Source organism: Nuphar pumila, chromosome 13 (genome assembly GCF_984573655.1).
Source record: "Nuphar pumila chromosome 13, dmNupPumi1.hap1.1, whole genome shotgun sequence".
Lineage (NCBI taxonomy): Eukaryota > Viridiplantae > Streptophyta > Magnoliopsida > Nymphaeales > Nymphaeaceae > Nuphar > Nuphar pumila.
The window spans coordinates 23,171,421-23,192,304 of record NC_143261.1 but is presented as its reverse complement, the minus strand read 5'-3'; the positions used below and the strand labels follow the sequence as shown (position 1 = coordinate 23,192,304).

General features: G+C 36.4%; 1 protein-coding gene across 1 annotated transcript; it reads left to right on the top strand.

Annotated features, from left to right (window-relative positions):
- The first annotated feature begins 1,574 nt into the window (after positions 1-1,574).
- Positions 1,575-17,718, top strand: LOC149818085 (polyprenal reductase 2-like). The gene is made up of 5 exons (XM_089986144.1): positions 1,575-1,867; positions 15,876-16,110; positions 16,943-17,041; positions 17,133-17,204; positions 17,331-17,718. The coding sequence occupies exons 1-5, from the start codon at positions 1,575-1,577 to the stop codon at positions 17,433-17,435; spliced, it is 804 nt and encodes a 267-aa protein (XP_089842270.1). The 3' UTR covers positions 17,436-17,718.
- The last annotated feature ends 3,166 nt before the right edge of the window (positions 17,719-20,884 follow it).

The window sequence follows — 20,884 nt, the reverse complement described above, 5'->3', positions numbered from 1 at the left end:
TTTCAATACTTATATCAATACTTTTATGAAACATTAAGCCTTCACATACCTATACCCTATGTCACAGGGACTCTTCAACTAGGTGCCGCGTCGCACCCGCACCCTCACCTGATGCGGTCAACCTGACCCTGGGTGCAGTCAACGCACCCAGGGTCATTTATGTCCAACTTTTGGACTATATATATATATATATATATATATATATACTTTTTTATATTTTTGCTGCACCCCCGCACCCAATTGTTTTGGGATGAAGGCGTAGTAGTTGTTGTTGTTGTTGTATATTTTTGCCGCACCCCCGCACCCAAGGTTTTTGAAAGTGCCACACCCCCGCACCTGTACCCGCACCCATGTGACATAGCCTATACCAGTACCCTCCCTCCCTTTGGCAACTGCATCCTGCAACTCCTGAGATGTACTAGAGCCTCAACATCTGGCCTAAGTGGGGCAACTGTCATATGCAGCATTGAGGCCCATACAACTGTGGAGTTGAAAAACTGAAATTGAATAAAAATAATGACCTAAAACAATATTAGAAAGAATCCCATACAGTTAAGAAGTTGAAAAGCTGCAACTGAATAAAAATAATGACCTAAAGATATATTACAAAGAATCAGTGTGTTCTGAAAGTGGATTAGAAAAAACATGTTCTTTATGTTATCACATCCTGCAATCTTTAGTTCAGAAACAGGAAAAAGAAAGGCAACCGATAGAAGTGAAGGAACACTGCAAGAGCACAAAAGGCACAATAAACATGCACACATGCAAAAAGGGCAGAATGGGTGATTAAGTGAAAAAAAACTCACTAACGTGAATAAGAAGAAGAATGCCAGTAATATCCAATTGAAATTTCTTGTCAGCATTATTCTTTCATGCTCTTTGTCTCCCTTCTTTTGCTCTTCTATTCTTAGGTTGACAACTTTCTTACAGTATCATCAAGGTAGAAGTGCCTGTTTTACTACATTGGTAAACGGTATCATGACGGCTTGGGACATTTTGTTTGTTAATTTTCGTCATTGTGTTTCATTGACAATTACAGACCTTATGTCTGCTTCTTGCATTTCCAAGATTGAAGTTCTCTTGGATGTTTCTTGTTTAGCTTAACTTCATTCAGTTTGTTTTATTCCTTATTAGTCATTACCTTTTTGCTGTTTGAATTTTGTGTAGTTCACCATTCCTCAAAGTTTCTTCTTGCATTTTTATTTGGTGGCTGTTGTGTGGACGATGTTCTTGGTCGTTTCTATATGGTCTTATGATATAGCGTAACATGACAACTTTATTACAGTATCATCAAGGTAGAAGTGCTTGTTTTACTACATTGGTAAACGGTATCATGACAGCTGAGAACATTTTGTTTGTTAATTTTCCTCATTTTCATTGAGAATTACGACCTTATGTCTGCTTCTTGCATTTCCAAGATTGAAGTTCTCTTGGATGTTTCTTGTTTAGTTTAACTTTATTCAGTTTGTTTTATTCCTTATTAGTCATTACCTTTTTGCTGTTTGAATTTTGTGTAGTTCACCATTCCTCAAAGTTTCTTCTTGCATTTTTATTTGGTGGCTGTTGTGTGGACGATGTTCTTGGTCGTTTCTACATGGTCTTATGCATATAGCGTAACATTACCAGTGGCTTCTGAGTCACTGCATTATTCTACAGTTGCTAGCCACTTGATTGGAGGTTCACATATGCTTTCAATTCAAAAAACCCAATCAACTCCTTTCAAACACAGGAATCTGCTGTGGAGGATTGTTTTCCTTCTTTTGATGATGGAGATTCAAACCTTAAGGCGCCTCTATGAGACCATATATGTGTTTAACTACAGTCCTACTGCTCGAATGCATATATTTGGCTATCTAACCGGGATATTGTAAGTCTTCGCACTTGCCTTCAGTTTTATCTTTTCATTCCACATTTCCTATTTCATTTTATCTTTTAGAATTTTTATGACTTGATATTTTAGTTTAATCCCCTTCATTTTATATAGTTCTAGTTCTTGACTGTTAGTTATTGAGTCTTTTGAGGCATCAAGTTTTCTATTTGCAGCATTGATTTTCATGAAATATATATTATATTACTTCAACTTTGAGGCAAAGTATTTTTCTATCTCATCCTAGAATTTAAAAAACAGATGATTCCTCTTAGGCTAATCTTTGATTTTTTTTGAAGGATATGCATTTTCACTGTCACGAATGATAGTGGTCTATCTCTTTCATATAGCACGCTGCACAAACAGTATATTTGTATCAGACATCATATTATGTGCATTTATCTGTTCATCTTATAACATTGTGCCTACATCAAATTCAACCGTCTTAGAATACAGTGAGATAATATGCTTAGTCGTGCTTTAGTTTGTTGCTATCTGGTCATTTGTGCCTAAAGTTGGACCAGTTCTCTCTCCTTAATAATATTGTTTCTGTATAAACTTAAGATAAAGTTTCACGTGACTATTTAAATTTTGTTGTTTCCCCTCTCTTTTTATCATGTGCCCAAAGTCGGTGCAAGACGCTTGGCGTGTGCTGTGCAGCAGAGGGTTGGCGACGCAGGGGTTTGCTTGTTGCCAGGGAAGAGCAGGGGAGGAACATGGCCAAAGCAAGGGAGCCGCTGCCCTGTTTGGTGCTGCACAGTCTCCAGGTCGGCCTGCTGTAGGTGATGGTCAGTTGTGGGAGCTCTCTGGCAATTGTTAGGCCTGAGTTTCAGGGAATTGGATGAAGATGGTGATGGTGTAGTGAGGAAAGCTGGAGGTGGAGATAGCTGTTGGTGAAAGATTAGTGTTCTTCTCTATAGAGGAATAAGACTTAAGAGTGCCTCTGAATTGTATTCTCATTCCTCAAAGATATCTCATTACAGGAATTACTCAATTTTAATCCTACTCTAAGCAGGTTGGGTTGTTTTCATAATTAAATGAGAAAGTAAATGCAAGAGAATGCCTATTATGGGCTTACAAGAACACTATCAAAGAACACCAAGACCACTTATGGGTCAACACAAAAACACAAGCACATAGGCCACTTAAGGGCAAAACACACTAAAAAATATAGGATTTTATATGTCAAGATGCTTGAAAAAGCATAAGTTTACAAGAACTCAACCAAGGCCACATAGAGCCCTCAATAACTCTATGTATGTTTTACATAGATGCCCTCAACAACAAACTAAAATTCTAGTTTGTACAAAAAAGAAATAAAAGACTATTGTGCCCCTAATGGGCACAACCAATGTTGTGAAAAGTGTTGAGGCGAGGCGTAAAGGGTAAGCCTCAATTCTTTTTTTAAACTTAAAAAGTTTAAAAAAATAATCTAAAAATACAAATAAATAAAAGAAATGCTTTATTGATGAAGCAACAACCAATAAGAAATAAAAAATCTCAAATAAATACCAAAAAATGTGAGATTAACATGTAAAAGTAGCATTAATGTCACAACTTGATCTCTGTAGGTATCTAAGAAATAAAATATGAACATTCAATAAAAAATTAAGAGCCAATAGCTGCTGAAATTCAGATTCATACTCAATAAGAATCAACATATATTACACAGGAATTCCATGTTGAAACAGAGTCAATACCTACTGTGTGAAAAAAGATAAGAAAACACACACACACACACATATAAATATAGCTGTGAAAAAAACTACACAGCATAACAGGCTTGACAACAAAATATAACGTCCTAGTTTTTCACACAAATGCATAGATTTATATAATTAATTAAATATATAACATATATATATATATATATATATAACTGAGAAACTGATTATATAATTGAGAAACTAATTATATAACTTAGAAAAAGATTATACATGAATTATATAATATATATGTAATATACACTTGTCCAAACACATAATATATATGTATATAACTAAAAAATAGAAACTGAAAATGGAAAAAAAGAAAAATGAAGGATAAAAAGAAGAAGAAGAAGAAAAACAAAGAGAGTGGCGGACGAGAGCTCAGAGGAGGAGGAGAAAAATAATAGGAAAAAAAAGAAAAGAGAAGGGAAAGGAAAAAGGGGAAAAAGAGAAGAAGAAGAGATGATAGTGAAAAAGAGGAGAGAAAAAAGAAAAAGAGAAAAAGGAGACGAAGAAGACGATAGAGAAAATGAAGAGGATGAGATAAAAAGAGGAAAAACAAAAAAAAATTGTGTACCATCAGGGTGATGGTGTGAAGAATCCTTGCAAACAATCAAGTTTTCAAATAACTTGACACTTCAAATACTCAAGACACAAAATAAATGCACAATGTTTATAAGCTTTACACCACAAAAGAAGTGCAATAAATGCACAGTGTTTATAAGCTTAAGGAGACAAAACTCTTTACTGTAATACATATGTTCAATGGGCTCACATAGCCCTTATTTATAAGGCACACTTAAAGAGTCGTTGGGCTATTCCCAACGACTCTTATTAGAGGCGTTGGGAATCATCCCAACGTCTATCTTTTTAAACTGTGTACAACAGTCAGTGGCTGACTGTTGTACACTGTACTACTGGCTGTGTACAAAAATATTACATAAAAAGAACAAAATAAGAAATGAAAAAATTACAAAAATAAGAAAAATTAAAAAGGAGGAATTAGAATCATATTAAAAAACATGAATATGCGTAAAATATAGAAATGACTAAAATACCCCTACAACTAATACAAGAAAGAAATATATATTATATATATAAGTAGATGGATACATGTTTATATATATGAAATATATATATATATGTATATGTATCTTCTTTTATAAATATAGAAAATACATTGTCTTATGAATTACAATTTAACACCCCCCCTCAAACTTAAGGCATAATGATCGAAAGTTTGCCAAGAAGGAAGTTGAATCGCGGAGAGCACAACAATTTGGTAAAGAAACCTGCCACCTGATATTCTAAAGTTACATATGGAAGATCTATAACTCTTTTCAGATATGCTTCTCAGACATAGTGGCAGTCCATCTCGATGTGTTTGGTCCTCTCATGAAATGTGTGATTTTTGACAATATAAATTGCACTCTTGTTATCACAAAATAGCTTGGTGGGCCCTTCTACATTAATCCTCATATCTTCTAGTAGCTGATGAATCCATACAATCTCCATGGTAGTAGTTATCATGGCTCGGTATTCAGCTTCGGTAGAGGATAACGATACCTTTTGTTGTTTCTTACATCTCCATGAGATTAATGAGTCTCCTAAAAACACACAAAAGTCAGTGGTGGAGTGACAATTATTTAGATCACCTCCCCAATCAGAGTCAGTATAAGCTATTAGATTTAATTAAGAGGAAGAGGATAAAAATACTCCCTTATTCAACGATCCCTTTATGTATCTGATAATCCGCAGAATTGCACTCATATGAACGGATGTTGGTGCATGTTGAAATTGGCTGGCAGTATGAACTGCATGTAAAATATTGTTAAATCATATGTTTAAGACTATAATACCCGATAGGGGTATTATAGTCTTTTCACATTATTTTTAATAAACAATGTATTTTCTTTAAAATCTTTTTTTCTTTTTTTATTTTTCTTTTTCTTTTTTATTTTTGGGAGCACCTCTTTTGGCTCCTTTTTTTAGCCCCCTCTCATTGTATAAATAGGAGTGAGACCCCTTGTATTTCTTAAGCATTTTCATGCTCTCTCTTTCAATAAAAGAGTCTTTTTATTTTAGTTGTGCTTTTTATAAAGCTTGTGTATTGCTCTCTTTTGATCTTTCTCCGTTGTTGGAGATTGTGAATGCATTTTGCATTCTTTATATTTTTGCATACTTCATTACATGGTATCAGAGCCACTCGACTCTTGTAAGGTGAAGTTGTGACTCTTTCTTCTTTATTCTCATACTTCCTTATTGGAGCAATGGAGGCCAAGATCAACCTATCATTCAAGCTAAATAGCAAAAATTACATGATGTGGGCATCCACAATGGAGAATAACCTCAAAAGAAAAAAACTTTGGGGTTATGTAATGGGGTTCGTTCTAGAACCTCAACTTGAGCTCACCAAGATTGAAGAAGGTCAAGAAAAAACTCTTGAGGGAGATGCTCTTCTCAAAGCTATTGAAGATCATCAAAGAAAAGTAGAAGATTGGGAGAACAACCATGCAAAAATCCTAGCATGGTTTATGAACAAGGTAGAACTCAAGGTATGTGCAAATATTGCCAAATTTCGCAAAGCCAATGAGGCTTGGTTTTTTATGAAGGGTATGTATACCCAAAAAGATCTTGCAAGAGCCTATTTCTTGTAAGAAAAGGTTAGAACTACTAAGTAAGAGGATATGAGCATTCAAGATTACTATAGTGCTCTAAACCCTTTGTGGGGATGAGTTGGCTCTTTTGGAGCCAAAATGGGTTTCTATGGAGGATGTTGAGAACTAAGGCAAAAACAAATGGAACAAGATCGATTATTCCAATTTTTGTTTGGTCTACGTCTCGAATTTGATCAAGTTAGGTCTTCACTCCTCCATAGATCTATTTTTTCTCCTATTAAAGATGTCATAGCCAAAATTACTCAACAAGAAACTAGGCTTAGCATGAGTAAAAGCGTTGATGAAGTGATTGCTGTATCCAAACCCGACAACAATATCAAAACATACAAACCACCTCACTTTGGAAAGCAAGGCAACTATGGTGGAGGAAGAAAAATGATTGTATGTCATCATTGTCATAAGCCATCACATTAAACCCGTTTGCCCGAAACTAAATGGGACATTCAAGCCTAAGGTGGCTTCTCTTAAAGAATCTACTACCAATTAAGATGAAGGCAAGAGCGGAGACATCAAAGAAACTCTTGGTCAAATTTTTATGGCTCTTCAACAAATTCTCAAAGCCACTTTCTCCACATCGGATGCGGCCATTGCATCTACTTCACCTCCCGATGCGTATAAATTCTCTCGATTTCAATCGTCTTCGCATCTTTGGTTGTAATTGCTTTGTTCTCTTGCATAAGAGAGACAAGTTATCTCCAAAAGCGATTGAATGTGTTTTTGTAGGTTATGGGAAAAATAAAAAGGCTATAGATGTTTTGATTTTAAAAATAACAAACTATATGTTTCAAAAGATGTAACCTTCTTGGAAGATGAGAATGGATTTGAAAAATTAGATAACCAAAATGAAGTTGATTACATGTTTCTGCATGACCTTATTGATGATGTATGTGATGATTCCATGAATCATCTTGAAGATATAGAGGATACATGTGATGTATCCAATATTGATATATCATCATCTAATGGTGATACCAGTAATGAAAACATTAATGTTTATACCAGAAGAGATCAAGAAAGGCTTATTAGTGCCTTAGAGAAATTTTCTCATCTCACTGAATCTTTAGAAGAAAATCCTATTAGAAGATCTTCCAGAGAATTAATCCCACCTAATAGGTTTGCGTCATATGAGTCTCTTACTCCTAGCTATCGAGCATGTTTGTTAACACTACATTCATATTATGAACCGACTCATTATAATTAAGCCAAAACTATACCACATTGGGTTGAAGCCATGCAAATTGAGTTAGATGCCTTAAAAAAGGCCAATACTTGGAAAATTGTAACCCTAACTCCTCATAAGAAACTTATTGGATGTCAATAGGTCTTTAAGGTTAAAACCAAAAGCGATGGATCCTTAGAAAGATATAAAGCCAGATTAGTAGCCAAAGGATATGCACAAGAATATGGAATTGACTACGAAAAAACATTTGCTCCTGTAACCAGAATGACAAGTGTTAAAACCTTAATAGCTATCGCATCAACCAAAAAATGACCTATATATCAACTTGACATAAATAATACATTTTTAAATGAAAATCTAATTGAAGAAGTCTATATGGATCTGCTACCTGGAATTAACATTGGAAAATGTCAAACTCTTAAGCTTTTAAAAGCCTTATATGGTCTTAAGCAAGCCCCCAAGGCTTGGTATGATCGATTTAGTGATATCATGAACAAATTGGGTTTTCGTTCCTGTTATACTAACACTGCTCTCTTTGTGAAAAGTGTAGGTACGAATATTGTTATCTTGTTGCTTTATGTTGATGACATGATTATCACAGGAAATGTTATAAATATGCTAAAAGATAGTTTTGACATGTCTGATTTAGGTTTTCTTCTGTATTTTCTTGGTATTGAGGTTGCGTATTCTCCCCGAGGATATATATTGTCACAAATGAAACTTGTTGTAGATATATGTGCTAAGTCTGATATTTCAAATGATAAAAAGGTGGAGACTCCAGAAGTAATCAACGCAAAATTAAGGTTAGAGGATGGGGTTCTTCTCGAAGATCCCACACCGTACAGACAACTCATTGGATCTCTCACATATCTTACTATTACCAGACCAAACACAACTCATGTTGTTCACTCTGCTAGCCAATTTCAGCATGCCCCTACAACTGTGCATATGAGTGTTGTGTTCTGAATCATCTGATACATTACTCTAGAAGTAATCAACGCAAAATTAAGGTTAGAGGATGAGGTTCTTCTAGAAGATCCCACACCGTACAGACAACTCATTGGATCTCTCACATATCTTACTATCATCAGACCAGACACAACTCATGTTGTTCACTCTGCTAGCCAATTTCAACATGCCTCTACAACTGTGCATATGAGTGTTGTTGTGTTCTGAATCATCTGATACATTAAAAATACTATAACTAAAGGGCTATTTATATCCTCCTCTTCTTCATTAAATTTACTTGCTTATACTGATGCAGTTTGGGGAGGTAATCCTAATGATAAAATCTCAACTACTGGCTTTTGTGTCTTTTTAGAAGATTCTTTAATTGCTTGGAGATGCAAGAATCAACAAAAGCCTCCCTATCCTCTACTGAAGCTGAGTACCGGGCTATGACAACTACTACAATAAAACTTGTGTGGCTTCAAAGTCTTCTCAAAGACATGGGTTTGACATTACTGGCGCCTCAAAACTGTGCTACGATAATAAAAGTGCCATTTATATTGCTAACAATCACACTTTCCATGAACGGACCACACATATTGAAATAGATTGCCACTATGTTCGAGATGAGTATTTACGTGGAACAGTTGCATTGTCATATGTCACATCAGAATATCAGCTAGCAGACTTTTTTATTAAAGCACTTTCTGCGCCTCGCTTCATGTTTCTACTTGGCAAACTTTTCGTCATCACCTCGTAAAGTTTGAGATGGGGTGTTAAATCATATATTTAAGTCTATAATACCCGATAGGGGGTATTATAGTCTTTTTACATTGTTTTTTAATAAACAATATATTTTCTTTAAAATCTTTTTTTTTCTTTTTCTTTTTCTTTTTTATTTTTTGGATTCACGCCAAAAGGGCCCCCCATAATAGAGTCGTTGGGCCCCCCAACGGTCACAAATGTGATTGTTGGGGGCTCCCAACGACTCTTTGGGAGCCCCCCTTTTGGCTCCTTTTTTGGCCCTCTCTTATTGTATAAATAGGGGTGAGACCCCTTATATTTCTTAAGCATTTTCATGCTCTCTCTTTCAATAAAAGAGTCTTTTTATTTTAGTTGTGCTTTTTATAAAGCTTGTGTATGTATTGTCCCATAGTGGACTTGTGGCTCTAGTTTGATATTTCTCTGTTGTTGGAGATTGTGAATGCATTTTGCATTCTTTATATTTTCGCATACTTCATTACAAATATCTAGTCTAGTAATACTAAGATACATCAAGGAGCCTACAAGCTTTCTGTAGGGAGTGGGATCTTTGAGAAGAATTCCATCATCAATTTTCATTTTGGTTTCTACTATAGCAGGAGTTTCATAAATTTTATCATTTGTAATACCTGACCTGTCAAGAATCTCAGAAGCAAGTTTAGTTTGAGATAAAAAATAACCTCTACGTGAGTATGCAACTTCAATTTTCAGAAAGTAGGTCAGAAATCCTAAGTCAGACATTTCAAATTTATCTTTTAAAATAGATTTTATGCTCTTAATTCCTTTAGAATCGCTTTCAGTTATTAGCATATCATCAACATATAACAACAATATTACTATTCCTGCATTGGATTTTCTGATAAATAAAACATTAGGAGAAACTATTTTACAACATTACAGAGTTAAATCTGTCATACCAAGCTTTAGGAGCTTGTTTTAGTCTATAAAGTGCTTTATGGAGACGAAATACTTTTCCTTTAGGAGTCTTCGTTCCTGTAGGAGCATCCATATACACTTCTTTATTAAGATCGTCATTTAAAAAAGCGTTTTTAACATCAATTTGGTAAAATGTTCTATTTTTTAATAGAAACGATGGTAATAAGGCATCTGACAGTAACCATTCGTGCAACAAGGGCAAATGTTTCTTCATAGTCAATCTCGTATTATTGACTATATCCTTTGACTACTAGACGAGCTTTATATCTTTTAAGAGATCCAGCGCTCTTGGTTTTGACCTTAAACACTCATCTACACCCTATGGTTTTCTTACCCTTAGAAAGATCTTGAAATTCTCAGGTTTTCGCTTTTCTGAGAGCTCTAAATTCATTATCCGTAGCTTTTATCCATTCAATACTTTTTTTGGTTTCTTTAAAGTTTTTGGGTTCCACATATGAATGAATGACACTAAGGCAAGCTCTATGTTTACGTGTGAATGAATCATAAGAAATGAACCTAGAAGGGACTTTTCTATTTCTCTCAGTTCTTCGTAGATTTTTCTCATTTGAAGAGGTAGTTCCACTAGATTCGTTATATTTTTCTATTGCACCTCTAAAACTATTTTTATCTCTATGGGAATATGTGATAGGATCTCTAGATGTTCCTTCATCAATATGTTGATAAGTAGGTGGGTGTAATAAATGAGTTATTTTCCTCAACTTCATTATCACTAGAGTCATTATGTGGGAACTCATCATCACTAGCATCATTATTTCTAGATAATAACTCAAATAAAAAGAAATAATCTATATTTTCTTTATAAGGTTCACATCTTTCAAAACCACAAACATTTTTCAGAAAACTCACATTTTTGGACACATATAATTTGTCGTTTTTAATATCGTAACATTGAAACCCTTTTTGAGTTTCGAAGTAACCAAGAAAAGCACATGTGATAGCTTTTGGTGAAAGCTTGTCATTTTTGTCCGTAAGAACAAAACATTTGCATCCAAAAATTCTTAACCTATTATAATTAGGTTCTTTTGTATACAACTTTTCAAAGGGCGAAATTTTGTTTAAATTTTTGGATGGAAGTCAATTTATGAGATAGACATATGTGAGAGCTGCCTCGGCTCAATTTTTTTTGAATGTTTTGCGAAATGAGAAGGGTTCGAGTAGTTTCAATAATATGTCTATGTTTTCTTTCGGCTAATCCATTTTGTTAAGGTGTTTTCAGACAAGATTCTTGATGGAGAATACCATAACTCTCAAGATATCTTTTGAATTCATTTGATAGGTATTCTCCTCAAGAGTCAGTTCTAAGAATTTTCAAGTCACCATTAAATTGGTTTTTGATCATCATATGATATGTTTTGAATGTCGTAAATACCTCATGTTTGTGCTTAAAAAAAATATCCAACAATATCTAGTATTATCATCAACAAAAATCACATAATACGAAAACCCTCCTTTTAATAAAACAGGTGCCGGTCCCTATACGTCTGAATGGACAATTTCAAATGGTCTTATTGTAACATAGATCTTTGATTAAAAGATAAACTTCTCATCTTTTCAAGAGTACAATCATTACAAGTGAAATCACTTTTACAAAGATGTTTAACAAAAGGTAAATAAGAAATTTTAACAATATTGGGATGTCCAAGCCTTTTATGCCATACACTAATATTTTTATGTTGGAAAACATTAAAAAAATGGTTTTTTGGAATTTGAAGGAAGTCGACATAGTATAGATCTCCCTTCCTAGAGCCTTCCTCAATCAACCTCCCGGACTGGCGATCATGTATCCAACATTTATCAGATGAGAATTTTATATCACATCCATGGTCCAAGAGTTGAGAGACCGAAAACAAATTTAAGTTCAATTTTGGTATAAATCTAATTTTTGGGATAAAAAAATATTGTTTTTCAAAATTCCCAATTCCTTTGATTTCAAGAGAAGTTTCATTCGTGGTTGAAACAAAGGATGAAGAGAAATTTTTTGAATATTCGAAAAAGGAACAAATACTTGGAGACATATGAAAGGAGGTACCCGAATCTAAGAGCCAAAAAGTCTTATCTGGAGGAGAGAAAGTTGACATGGCGACTCCAGAAATTGCCTCCTTGAGAAGCGGTTGAAGCGCTTCCACAATTTGATGTAAAGAGAGAGCTCCATTGGAAGAAGATGAACTTTTTTCCTTTTGGGGTTGGGATGTGGTAGCCATGGCTAGCAACTTCTTCCATTTTGGACAAACCGGTTTGATGTACCCCGGTTTCTTACAAAAGTGACACACAATTTTACTATAATATTTTTTTCGCCATGCCCACTATTTTTCCTTGCTCATTGATTTTGATTTTTGAAGTGGGAAGGTTTGTAGGTTCTCAAATTGTTTCCCGGTCTTGAAACGACATTAATACCTTCACCTTCTTCTTGGTTGGAAGGTGTAGCAAGAACACTTGGGTTATTTTTGCTTATACCCATATGAGTTTCTTCCTCACTTAATTTAGTAATTACATCTTCAAGAGAAGGGGAAGTAAAGGCAGATAGAAGGGAGGATCATATTTGTTCAAATTCGGGTCTAAGCTCATTTAGAAAGTTGAAAAAATGATCATCTTCTAATTGTTTATGCCTAAGCTCAATGGCTTCACCACTCCATTTGGGCTCAAGTACGACAAGCTCATCCCAAATAGAGGACAACTCCGCGAAATACTCTCTAATAGTCATTTTGCCTTGTTGGAGGCTATGTCACATGGGTGCGGGTACGGGTGTGGCGCAATTTCAAAAAATTTGGACACGGGGACTCAGCTATATATATGTATATATCTTTTTTAAATATATATATATATATATATAACAATAATAAGACTCAGTCAAAGTTGTGCCCATTAGGGGACACGGCTATATATAACAATAATAAGACTCGGCTATATAAAAAATTTGATTTTTTTTAGTTTTTTGCCCTAAAAAATGGACAAAAATAGACTCGGTCAAAGTTGACCAACTCTAAAATGTGGATGGACTCAGCCCCAGTGTGTTGACCGAGTTCGACACTTGGTCGATCGTGTTCACCCTGTGTCCAAAGCTGCACCCGTGTTCGCACCCTTGTCGGGGCGTGTCGACGCGGGTGCGTCGACCCCCTAGCTGAGTCCGTGTGACATAGGTTGGAGGGTCAAGGCCCTTTTTTGAAGATAGTACTTCTGGGACAAGTCTCTTGAAGTGTACATTTTTTCAAGATATTGCCATGCTTGAGAGACTTTTTTGAAATTGATAATGTTGGCATTGATTCTTGTTTTAACGGATGAGAAGATCCATAATAGGATTTTAAAATTTCTTATCTCTCATTCCTCATGTTTCTTACTATAGTCTTCAAGCTCTTTGATTCTCTCTTCACCTTCAAGAATCTTTATTTCTCTTCTTTCAACCAAAGTAATCATTGGTTTCGGTTTCGGTTCCGGTATTGAGCCTTGGACACATCCCCAAAGCCCTTTACCCTTGATATGTGCTTCCATATTACTAGCCCAAATATGATAATTTGAGTCATTGAGTTTGAACCCAAGAAAGAAATGAGTCTTTTTCTCCTATTTTGAGAAGAAGGGAATATAGAGTGAAGATCTTACCACAAGCGAGTCTTTAGAGCTTACTTGATGTGGTATGATTCTTTCGATATATATTGCAAGTAGTCTACACGTCGAGGATCAAGAGAAAGGTAGGTACACGCTTTTCGAGGTACACAATCTTCTTCAATAATCTTTACCACAAGCGAGTCTTTAGAGCTTACTTGATATGGTATGATTCTTTCGATATATATTGTAAGTAGTCTACACGCCGAGGATCAAGAGAAAGGTAGGTGCACGCTTTTTGAGACACACAATCTTCTTCAATAATCACCTTCTTTAATAATTCCCAAGGGCTCTGATACCATGTGAAGAATCCTTGCAAACAATCAAGTTTTCAAATAACTTGATACTTCAAATACTCAAGACACAAACTAAATCCATAGTGTTTATAAGCTTAAGAAGACAAAACTCCTTACTGTAATACATACCTTCAATAGGCTCACATAGCCCTTATTTATAAGGCACACTTAAAGAGTCGTTGAGCTATTCTCGACGTCTCTTATTAGAGACGTTGGGAATCAACCCAACGTCTATCTTTTTAAACTGTGTACAACAGTCGGTGGCTGACTGTTGTACACTGTACATGTACAAAAATATTACATAAAAAGAACAAAAATAAGAAATGAAAAAATTACAAAAATAAGAAAAATTAAAAAGGAAGAATTACAATCATATTCAAAAACATGAATATGAGTAAAATGTAGAAATGACTAAAATACCCTTACAGCTAATACAAAAAAAAATATTATATATATATATATATATATAAAAGTAGATGGATACATGTCCATATATATGAAATATATATGTATATGTATCTTCTTTTATATATAGAAAATACATTGTCTTATGAATTATAATGTAACAGATGGGTCCTTTCTCTTGCTGAGAGTGAGAGTGAGAGTGAGAGTGAGAGTGAGAGAGAGAAGACCTCCTCCTTCCTTTCAGCAGGGAGATAAGAGTGAGTGACGAGAGGGTGGAGGTCCTAATCAGTTGGGCCTCCTTTTTTTGGGTTAAATGGGGGCTTTGACCCCATTTGACCCAAAACAAAAATGAGGTGCGCGCCTTAGGATAAGGCATACCTCACCGTGAGGTGTGCGCCTCATACTATTTGCGCATTTTTATGTGTGCCTCAAGGCAAAAAGGGCTCTCGTTTTATGGCGAGGCACACCTTTTACACCTTGAGGCATGTTTTTAATCACACTCAGCACAACCTATTACAAAATTGTGAAAGGACAAAAATACCCCTAATGAATATTTACCTATTACATAGATAAAGTGTGTGTGTATATATATATATATATATATATATATATATCTCAAACTCATGGTGATACGATCGAGAGTTTGCCTAGGAGGAATTAAAATCTTGGTGACGAAAGTGCTTTGTGAATAAGTTCGTCAATTGATACTCGGATGGTACATATGACAATGTAATAGTCTTTTTCAAGAATTCTTCTCTAACATAATGATAATCCATTTCGATGTGTTTGCTTCGCTCATTAAATGTGTGGTTGCTTGCGATGTAAACTACGCTTTTGTTGTCATAACATAATCTCGAGGGTTATGCTATGTCAACTCCAAAATCTAGACAGATTAGGTTGCTGGGGTTAATCTACCAATAGGTTGCTGATTTATAATCTAGACAGATTAGGTTATGTATGTGAAATGAAGTGACTAATGATCACAATAGAATGCCACCAAGGGCTACAAGAGATCACAAACACACAAGGACCACTATTAGGTCATAAATATAAATAGAGCCATTCTCTTGTAGTAATTTATGCTTTTACAAACATATTTGAAGTGATATACAGATTTATATTTTACATTGTGTTTCTTGTGAGATTGTGATTGTCATGGACTGCCCCCCCAACAGTCATGTTGACTAAGACTCAATAAGAAACAGAAAAGTAAATAAACAAAAAGACTATACAGCCCCTACTAGACTGTACTTATTACATTGACTAGAAAGACCAAAATACCCCTGATATATATATATATATATATATATATATATATATATATATATATATATATATATATATTAACAGAATGTACATCATTAGCAGCTTTTTGTTTTCTCATGTGTGTTTAATACTTCTATTTTGGCCTTCACTTACTGAAAGAGATTGTGGTCATTTTGCTCATTTTGACCTATATTTATTTTGTATGTTCAGCTTCTATACAGCAGCACCTCTGTCACTTTGTAGTGCATGCATACTAGAGATATTTGGTCATCTTGTCCGTATAGCTACTCCTTTCATCATTAAGGGGCAAGCTCATATGTCAGATGTCAAATTTGACTGGTGGGGACTTGTGAAACCTCTTACAGGGCTTGGTTGGTTCCAGTGGTTTGGTGCAGCTTTATTTGCTTGGGGTGCTGTTCATCAGTATCGTTGCCATGCCACACTTGTAAGTGGATGTAGTTTTTCTGATTTAAATCAATCATTTTGTCCTTAATCCACAAAAACTGCCAATACAAGGGAGTGTTGGAAAATCGTTCATGTCTAAAAGAAGAGATCGAACTTTTGTTATATGAAATCACCAACATTGTGGACCTGGCTTTTCTCTAAAATTTGCACATATTTTAATATGGCAGCAAGATTTTGTCAATTCTCCCGAATATAATTTAGATCACATTTTTCATTATCCAGGATATAATTGAGTTGTTTTCATGTTTAACAGACTCAGGCACACACACACAGTAACAAAAGATTAAAGTTTGAATATAATGGCTTGTATTGCTCTTTTGGAATGATAGAAATTTTCTTTTCCAGAAAGTTCATTGAACTCAATTTAAAAGCCAATCACTTTTTAATGAACTGATAAATAGGCTTTGTGATAGTCTATCAAATATACTGATATATTCTTGCAAATATTTGTTTTTCCACTAGTCATTGTTAATTTAGGAATTTCATGTCTATAGAAATCATTTTTAAGTCCAAGAAACTGGGAAATCTGCATGCATTTATTGAATTCACTTTTGTGTTCTCTTTTTCATTTGTTAGTATCATTTATCCTCAGTCTTCACTCTTCAATAGCATCATCATGACTGGGAGTGCTGATAAAATTGTCTTTCGTAGAAAGATCCTCTTTTCCCTTATAACAAACTTTTTTTGCAATGTAATTGGACTGTTTTCAATTGTCAGATTTTCCTGATCTTATGCAGTTACCTTAAGAATAGTAGCATGATGTACATTAAGCTACCTGTTTTCCAACTCATGTACCGTCTTATTTTTCACAGGGTTCTCTCAAAATGCATATGGGTGAAGAAGAAGAATACAAGATTCCACAGGGTGACTGGTTTGATTTGGTTTCATGTCCTCACTATCTTGCAGAAATGGTAAGCCCCCCTACTCATGTTCTTCTGTCAATTTATTTCTATCTAAACTTCATGGTGTGTATGATGCTGCATTTACCTTCCAACAATGCAGGTTATATATGCAGGAATTCTGGTAGCTAGTGAAGGATCAGATGTTACAATTTGGCTTCTTTTCGGATTTGTGGTAGGTCCTCTCATCCTTCTCCTTCCTGAGATTAACTAGTTTTGCAATGATGTCCTCTTCCATCATAGTGTTCTTAAAATCATATTCTTTTTATACATTAACTCTAAGTATCTCTCCCCATCACAGGTTGCAAATCTTGTGTTTGTAGCTGGAGAAACACACCGTTGGTATATCCGCAAGTTTGACGACTACCCAAAATCTCGGCGAGCCATTTTTCCGCATGTGTACTAGATTTATTGATCTCAAAAGGCTGGCTTAATGGGTTAAGGCAGAAAGATGAGCTCACAGCAAACAAGATTATCAACAACAGGTCCTAAGCTTGCTGGTCTTGCACCACCCTGGGCAACTCAATTAATGTCTGGGTAGGGGTGCTAATGTTTCCCAAAGTACTGTGCTCATAGCAATGCTTGAAATACCATGGTAGCTGGTGTTATGCATGGATAAAATTTATGATTGTACTATGAAATGTAAATAATTCTTTACAAAAACTAGGAATAGTTTTGAAATTTACTGATATCCTTCTTGGTGCCTAAATATACTCCAAGGCACCACACAACCATGGAAATTGAATGTTTCTCAAGTAAATCAAATCTGCCCCATAAACTCATAAGAAAATCAGGACACACACAAAACCTTTCAGTTCAGGGTCCCCATGGCTGCGACACACAAGAGCTGCTTTTCCTGCGAGAAAAGCAACAGACTGCCACTCTTTTCATAGTTGGGTTTTGCAGACTCTTGGATCCACCCTATTATGCTATGTGTCAACTCCCAAGTTTGCAGTGTTGATCAATGGTGAACCAGGGGTAGAATTCCACAGCAACAGAGGTGCCTGTCAGGGTGACCCTTTCCCCATTCCTCCTTGTGATGGAAATGCTTAGTAGGCATTTAAATCAACCGAAGAGTGGGGTCTCTTTCAGCTGTCAGTTAAGGGGTTTTCTTGGAGCCACTCTTTTTTTTGCAGATGGCAATCCTTACAGAATTATTTTGGGAATTGTTCATGATTTTGAAGACAAATCTGGACTTATGGTTAGCCCAGAAAAATCTCTTTACATTCTCTTTAATCTCTCCCACAGTCGGGTTCTATTTGTTGGAAACTTAAGTTGGTGTCAGCGAGCTTACTTGCCTATCAAATATCTGGGATTGCCTCTCTTCACAGGCCAATTGAAGATATCTTTATGTGAACCGTTATTAAAGAAATTTCAGAATAAACTGGAAAATTGGAGTAGCAGAACCCTTTCAATGGCCCACAGACTGGTTCTAATTAAGTCATTGCTTGCCTCTTTTCCAATTTACTGGATATCATGTTTTATTTTGCCCAGTTATGCTATTTCAAAGATGAAAAAAAATCATGAATAGCTTATTGTGGTATGACTCTCCATCAAATCGTCACTTCCATTTGATAGCCTGGGTCCATAAAGTCTGCAGGACAACAGAAGAGGGTGGATTAGGCATGAAATCCCTGTGGGACCATAATGCAACATGTCTATCCAAGTTGGGTTGGGCGGTTTTACAGAACGAGGCGAATCCCTGGGTCCAGCTCATTCATTGTAAGTATCTGTCGAATCAACATTCGTCTGCTTGGTTTCCTAACATGGCAATCAAAAGTCTGTCACGCCCAAATGTCATTTGGAAGCTGTTGATCATTAGGAACATGATTTGTTTTGATTCACGACATTTCTCGACTCAAATGTGTTGATCGAATCTTCACGAAAAGATCAGGTCATGCAACTCAACAAACGGCTGTAAGGAAGGAGGGGGCAATGCTACAAACCGTTCGAATCGTCTGGCAGATATTATGTTCGGGTTTAACAGAGTTGGCATTCAAGTTGCACGGATATGGAAAACAAATTGGCCAGGACTCTTGCGAGGCTTGCCTCATTGGATTCAGAAAAAAGATGGTTGAATATGACTCCAGATTGAAGTTGTTCCCTTGCGACTTACATCGTACAGTTTGCGCTTAGAGTCTGTTTTGCTTTTGTTGAATCTGATATAAGTTGCCCGGTTCGGGTGAATCAATACCCCAAAGGGGCAGCCTGTATACTTGAACTGTAATAGCCTGCGGGCAAAATTATCAAAGAAGTAAATGTGTTGAGCTTTCTTTTGTTCACCCTCGTTGTGATTGCTTCTTGTGATTGCAATTTCTCTCCCTCTATTCTCTCTTACTGTCTTGCACTCTGATTACAAGCTTCCGCGATCGGCAAACGAGCTAACTAGTAGGCTTGCAACGGTGAGGAAGGACCGTCGCGCCACGCTGGCCCATTGAAGGAAATAGACTCGTGACAAGTGGTACCAGAGCCCGTTCTTGTGCTGGGGAAGGGACTCCGGAGTCAGTGTCGGCAGACACGCCGACATGCTACGATTTGTGAGCAAGACATCATGGCGCCTTATCAAAACTTGTGCAACACCAAAGGCAAGGCAGTTGCCGAAGCTGAGGAGATGGGTTCACCTCGAGCCAAGAAGAGTTTGTTGCAACTGTTAACAAGCTGGTGGAAGAAGTGACTTCACATGAGAAAGCGATTTCACGTGCATGTGAATCATTCAATGGACTAAATGATGTGGTGACTAGCCCGTAAGAGCAGGTAACCTTATTAATGGGACAGGTCACTTCGTTGACGACTACAGTAACCGATTTGCAGACTGAAGTAGGGGAGCTTCTGTTGAAGAACTGTACGTTGCAGCGGACGGTGACCCTAAATGACGGAAATTGTGAGAGGCCATCAAGGATTGATGTGCCAAGACCCGCAAAATTCAATGGTTCTCGTGACAGCAAGGCCATTGAGAACTTCTTGTTCCAAGTAAAAGACTACTTGGATATCCAGTATGTGACCCTTGAAGATCTGAGGATTAAGGCTGCAGCGACCTTACTTGATGGAGATGCTATCGCTTGGTGGAGGCGGAAGCGCAATGACATGGAGAGGGATCAATGTGTGATAGACACCTTTGATGACTTCAAAATGGAGTTGCGTAGCTACTTCATGCAAGAAATGCGCAGAGACAGGCATACCAGATGGTTCGTGAGCTCAAACACTCTGGTTCGTTGCAAGAATATATCAAAACGTTCCAGAAGCTTATGCTGGAGTTACCCAACATGCCAGAAGACGACATGCTCAACTGGTTCATTGTGGGACTTCAGTCATGGGCACAGTCTGAAGTAGAAAGGAGCAACCCCCGTATTTTGGAAGATGCATATGTGGCGGCCGAGCACTTAGTTGATACTCAACGTAAGCCTTTCACCCCATCAACCAAAGTCGGGAAGAAGCCTGACCATGGAGGCAAGAATGGTGAGCAGCGCAATGATAACGGTGAGGTGTCGACATGCCATCAATCTGAAAAGAAACAGAACTTCACAGAGCATAACAACAACAACAAGAGTGCGATTGTGACATGTTGGTTCTACGGTGATAGACATATCGTCAGGCAGTGCCCAAAGCGCCTCGTAAAGGACGATGGGCAAGCCAATGTTGTACAAGAAGAATGCAGCGATACTGAATGCAGTGATACTAAAGCAATGCAACCAAGGATGGGGGTCATGCGAACGATTAACGTAGCTGGAAGTTGCGTGACTAAGAACATGCAGGTTAGTAAGAAACTTATGTACGTATAAGTCATTATGAATAGAAAGTCTACTTCAGCAATGATAGACTCCGAGGCCACACACAACTTTGTCTCGCGGGAAGAGG